Source organism: Anarrhichthys ocellatus, unplaced genomic scaffold, assembly GCF_004355925.1.
Source record: "Anarrhichthys ocellatus isolate YVR2014 unplaced genomic scaffold, GSC_Weel_1.0 scaffold39, whole genome shotgun sequence".
Classification (NCBI taxonomy): Eukaryota; Metazoa; Chordata; class Actinopteri; order Perciformes; family Anarhichadidae; genus Anarrhichthys; species Anarrhichthys ocellatus.
Window position 1 is genome coordinate 2,555,947 of NW_022280069.1, and position 5,886 is coordinate 2,561,832.

Here is a 5,886-nt window from a genome sequence, read left to right on the forward strand (position 1 = left end):
TGTGTGTGTGTGTGTGTGTGTGTGTGTGTGTGTGTGTGTGTGTGTGTATGGTGCTAAAGAATGCAGGTTTAGGTGTATAATTCATGTTTGATACAAAATGATGCACCATTGCACCATTACTTGAATTGTTGCCAGTAGGATTGATTATTTCAGTTGATAAACTACAGAAAGTTATTATAGTTACTGTAGTTTTTATTGTTAAAAAAAAGTAATTGTTAGTCTTGACAAATAATTTCTCCATTCAGCGGATTTTGTTTAATTTTTTGGGTGTTTTTATTCTCGATACAATAATATTTATTTTTTTATTAGTTTCAGGTTACCTCTGTTTTAGAATGTGCAGCTATAGAGTACAACTTTATTTAATTTAAATTATTCATAAATTCATTACAGTACATCTCTCTGTAAATACATTTCTTGCATATTCTGCTTATTAATACATAAATAATTAATACGCAGACTATTGAATTATATTTGACCAGATGTCAAGGCTTCAGCAGCATTTATAATTACACAGACGGAAAAAAAATAAAACAAAAGTTTCTCTGGGCATCGAATTATGGGAAATATTGTTTCTGAATTTTAATAAATAACACAACAATTATTGAAGAGTGTTTTTGTTTAATGATGCCTTCCTGCTCTTTAAAATACAGATGACCTCATGTACATTTTTGGGGAGGTATAACTTCATTAATTCTACTTAAAACAAGCAACTTTAGTATAATTCTACCTCGTAAAATATTTGTTAAAACATATCCAAAACCTGCTTAATATCTATTTTACAAACTACTGTTTATTCAATATATGGATTATTATCAATACAAAAAATAAAAGAATATGTTCATGATAAAAGTCACAAATAAATAATAAAAGGCATATAGGCTACAGTAGCCTACAGCATTTTGTAAATGTATTTTACCACTGTGTTTGTTTTGGTATCTTTCATGTCAGGAGCTATTTTTGGAAAACGTGTAACACACACACGCACGCACGCACACACACACACACACACACGCACACACACACACACACACACACACACACACACCCTTGAAGATAATAATCACCTTGTTTCCCAGACTGTCTTCCCTTCGTTGGCTAATTATTGGATGAACGTTGGATGTTTTTGGTTCTGAGATGTGTCTGTGCTCCCTGCCTGTGAGCTTGGCGTGGTGCCTCCAGTGAAAGGAGGATTAAAGCAGCAATTTGCTCTTGTCGGAGGAGTAATTATAATGTCACGCCGGTCTTTAAACCTGACAGAGGCAAAGCTTTGTTTGTTTTAACGGGCAATTAGGTCGATATCTTCTGATAACGAGGGTTAAAATATGAGACAAAGGAGGAATAAAGTAACACGTGCTCACATGTCCGTGTTGGTCCAGCTCGTTGTTTGTCAGCTTGACTTTCTCGAAGGAAACCATTTGCTTCACGAGCTGCTCTCCGGTGAACGGGGAGTCCGGGTGGACGTACAGCCTGCAGGAGAATAAGAAGAAGAAGAAGAACGGAGGGTCACATCCTCAGCTGTGATTGGCTGAGAGGCGTTCGAAGCGAACGTTCAATACCCAATCAGCGAAGTTAACGGGTGAATATTGCCAAAGAAGCTTTATTATGTTGTCTGTGAAGCATTCGTCAGTTTTCAAAATAGGCATCTTGGACGTTTATTTATGATGGGAATTATAACTGCATGTCATGCGCGCTTTTACCAGGATCTTTTTAAATACTGAGCTCGTGAGTCCGAGTCCTTTAATAGGCTATAACCCCACCCGGACACAAAACGAGTCTCCTTCTTTATTTCTATAATATATTTACCAACACAGAGTCAGGAATAATATTTTCAGAAGGAAATAAATATAGACTTATTTATTTATTTGCGTGTTGAGTCTAAACACAGGCAACTGAAATCAGCACATTAAAATGTGCATATACTCATCGTGTGCAACTTTTTAACTGTAGAATATAAACTTTAGAGCCAAACCCACAAATTCGCAGAAAATAAAATACCAGGTTCATGGCCTCTTGTCATTGCCTGAGCGCATGGCATCTCTAGTGACTAATGCTAGAAACGAACACGGCTTCAGCTGGCTTATTGCTTGAATTGACATCTTCATAACATCAATCAGCGGCATGACTGTTCCCAGATGCTTCCTGGGAAAGATTCAATTATTTCATCGGTCTCCATTACGGCGGTGGCCTCGCGGAGCTCTTTGGTCTCCCCGGTTCTTCTTCACGAGTTGTTGTTGAAGTTTCATTTTCACAACAACACAACAGTTACTTCTGTGAAGGTGGGACCCGTTCGTTTGTTTAAAGTATATGAATGTTAAATGAGACTAACATAAAGAAGAAAAGCATCATGATTTGACTCTTCCTTTAAAATATCTAGTTTTACGCAGAGGATGCGTTGGGCGCCTTTAATGAGTCACTAAAGGTGTGCAGGGTGAGTCTGTGTACCTGGCGGGCAGAGGAGGGTCGGCCTTGCCGGCCACCAGCCAGGAGGAGCGGTGGTAGGCGTACCGGTACCGCTTGTTGTCCACTGGGACGATGTCCATCAACACGATGTACTTGGAGTCCTGGTCCACCCCGGAGAAAGAGACCCGGATGGTGGGGAACATCCTCCTGATGGAGCAGTGACAGCTGATGTTATAATTAATATATAATTATAGTTGTGTTGGTATAATTATTAACTGTATTATGATTGTTGATAATTGTTGGTATACCTTCATTATTATTAGGATTAATAACAATAATAATTCCATATGAATAATTATTAATAATATTTGCTCGTGTGTGTCATGTGTTCTATGAGTCTATACAGAGTCTATACATTTTGGGAGTTTCTTGGATTTTTTAATCAAATATTTATACATTTTATTTCCTAAATACTTTGGAGGAAGGCGAGACATATTTAGATCTCGGACTATTGTTTTTTTAGCCTATTATTTAGTCAAATTACTAAAGTATAAAATTACTCGAAAGATCCAAATACCTTTCATGTTTCTTTGTTTCTTTATTTTTTTATTAAAAACCCTCCAGGTTGCTTAAACTGCTGACCTCATTGTCCAGCTGCAACTCGGCTTTTATGTCCTCCATGAGGCCACGTTGTGCATAAACTGGTAATATATCAAATCATTATGTATTATTATTATTTATTACAAGTGGACATCCACACATATATGTTCGTAACCTATAGCTTGCTCTTCTTTAAGGTCAGTGAAACAGATTAAGGTGTGTAGCTTTCAAACGACGGCACGTTCATGTGAACTCTTCAGGTCAGGTGTGTGCGGAAAACTCACAGAGAGCTGCAGAACAGCAGGTTCTTTAAGATGCAAAATGAAAATGTGACAGTGCACCTGAACACCACGTTAGGACAATAGACGTTATTGTTTTTTCGTTAATTTGCGATAACAGCATTCATCCTCTAACGAAAACAATGTACGTGTCGCTTATACAGTAAAAGGTATCTTATTAAGCATGTTATGTATTATGTTGATTGTGCGTTATTGTTACTATTATTATTGCTTTTTTAAAGTCATATGGGACTAACAAAAATAATACTCATTGTTATTGTTATTATTATAGTAATACAAGAAGAAGAAGAAGAAGAAGAAGAAGAAGAAGAAGAAGAAGAAGAAGAAGAAGAAGAAGAAGAAGAAGAGTGAGAATAATTAGACTCATTATAATAAAATAAAGACAGTCGACCCGTTTACCTTCCAGACTTGGTGATGATCATCTCGGTGCCGAGGTCGTGAAATTTGTCCCACAGCTCTTTGGTCTCCAAGGTGCACGAGATCTTCGCCATCTCCTCGCTCGGGATGCCGGGATTGGTGGGGATGAGCGGCTCCGTGCACACCGCGGGCGCGCTGCCGATGAAGTCCCCGTGCCCGTCCAGGGACGACAGGTCAGCCAGAGACTGCTGGCTGCAGGAGGACTTCTCCACAAATTGTTCTGTTTGTTGAAGCAAACGGAGAAATAAACAGATATGTGAAGAGGATTTAAAAAGATATCTTATTTACATGTGTTGTGATCAGAGAGAGCAGCAGCTCTGTGTCATCGAGGAGTACAAAGAGAAATACATGTTGGTGAGGTGAGTGAGCATCTAATATAATTGTCTGTAATACCTTTTAATATTTCCCTTCATCATTATCATTGTTATTATCCACACTGTTCCATATACGTCTCCTGCATTTTGCATTTGGTATTTAAATCTAAAACACGTGTTTATCGTTGAGGGGAAAGAAACTTGTTTTATAATTTCACTCAAATGATATATGTGAAAATAAAAATAAATAAAGTGACTGTTCTGTGTTTTGTTCTTTATTTTTTAAATAAAAATGATATTTGCTGCAGCAGTGGATTTCTGGAACACTTGAAAGCTTCAAACGACACATAAGTTGCTTATTAGACAGACAATTAAATAACGTTGAGATTGATCTTTACTGTTTGCAGAACTCTGCTACAAATTCCAGTGAAGTGTTATTCATTTATTTTATTTTAGCCCGTGAATTTAGATGATGCACTAAAAACTCACATCACTGTGTCAACCAAGCTCTGCAGTCCCCTTCTTAACCTTTTAATTTCGTGTTTTTAATGCGTATTAGAGTATTAGCTCAAAAATAGAAATAGTTTAATTTTAAAACAATCACGCACTGGTAAATATAACTGCCTATTTTTCACATTTATTTGTGAAATTATGGGGATGTTGCAGATGTTTTCTGTCACCTTATTTAGGCTACATATTGATTTATTTATAGGTTCAATATTAAGAAGCTTGGCTGTTGGTGTTTTACCTCAGTGTCATCGGGCAGTTTGTAGTTCATTTATTCGCGCATTTTGTATTTTCTCAGCATGTTGTAACAATCGTGGATTATTGTATTTATTCAACTTGTATCTATTTTATTCTCTGCTGCTGCTGCTGTTTCCTCACTTAAATCATTCAGGGCTTTTTTGTTGTTGCGTAAAACAACTTTAACAGCTGCAGTCTTGCGCACCAATTCACCTGAATTCACTTTTTTATTATTATTATTATATCATTTCCCGGTCTGGCCCTCTTCCATCCTTACCGAGAGGCTTGATGGTGTTCTCCTCCGTGTCTTTGTCCTTATTGGGCTTCCCACTGGACATCAGGGCGGCTATGGAGAAAGCATTTGCCCGGGATGAGAGCTGCGGTTTCGGGGATGACGTGTACTCCATGTTGGTGAAAAGGCTTGGACCAAAACCAATATCCCCCTTTTAAATAAAAAAATCAAATAAAAATCCAACAGAAACGCTCAACTTCCGCCTGTTTTTGGCTCCAAGAAGAAAAGTGAAAAGAAAATCTATGCACAGTTCGTCCTTGGTTTCGCTCTTTGCGCAGTCTGCTCGCTGAAGCGGATAAACACTCGCCACTTTGGAAACACTTGTCACTGCCGAGTTGCGCGTCTCGCTGGCTGCATGATGAAGGACGACGGAGGCGGACTGACTCCACTGACTTGTGCGCGTCCTGCGGTACCAGATCTGCGTCCGCTTGCTCTTTGGGAAGCTTCGGTCCGATCCACCCTCCCCTTATAGTGCCCAGTCCGTCCTCCAATCACTGCCTCTGCCTCCACGTCACTCTCCCTCTGTCCCACAGCAGCTCTGATAGCAAGCAGCCAATTAAAAAATCCTGGAGCTGTCCTTTCATGCCAAAAAGTGTGCGGTTAAAGATGTGACCTCATACCGTCCATAATGTGGTGATGACAGTAGGAAATTAAAAACATGCAGCCAGGAAACTTTGCACCCATTGCACAATATAAAGAAGCTAACTTTATTTTAATGTTGGTATCCCTCTCACGGACGACCCCTGGAGGGGGCCCCGGACCAGATGTTGGGACCCAGAGACCTTGGCCCGAGATGGTGCTATTTGATAATTAATGGCAG

The 5,886-nt window shown here is 38.9% G+C and overlaps 1 protein-coding gene across 4 annotated transcripts in view; it reads right to left on the bottom strand.

Annotated features, from left to right (window-relative positions):
- tbx20 (T-box transcription factor 20) overlaps positions 1-5,488 on the bottom strand; it is a 10,018-nt gene extending 4,530 nt beyond the window's left edge. For all 4 annotated transcript variants that reach the window (XM_031867521.1, XM_031867520.1, XM_031867519.1 and 1 more), the window contains exons 1-4: positions 5,052-5,488; positions 3,699-3,936; positions 2,443-2,607; positions 1,359-1,467 (exon numbers count right to left, since the gene is read on the bottom strand). In XM_031867521.1, the coding sequence (XP_031723381.1) occupies positions 1,359-1,467; positions 2,443-2,607; positions 3,699-3,936; positions 5,052-5,181 (642 nt within the window). In that variant the 5' untranslated portion in view covers positions 5,182-5,488. The remainder of the gene's footprint in view (positions 1-1,358; positions 1,468-2,442; positions 2,608-3,698; positions 3,937-5,051) is intronic.
- Between the last annotated feature and the right edge of the window lie 398 nt (positions 5,489-5,886).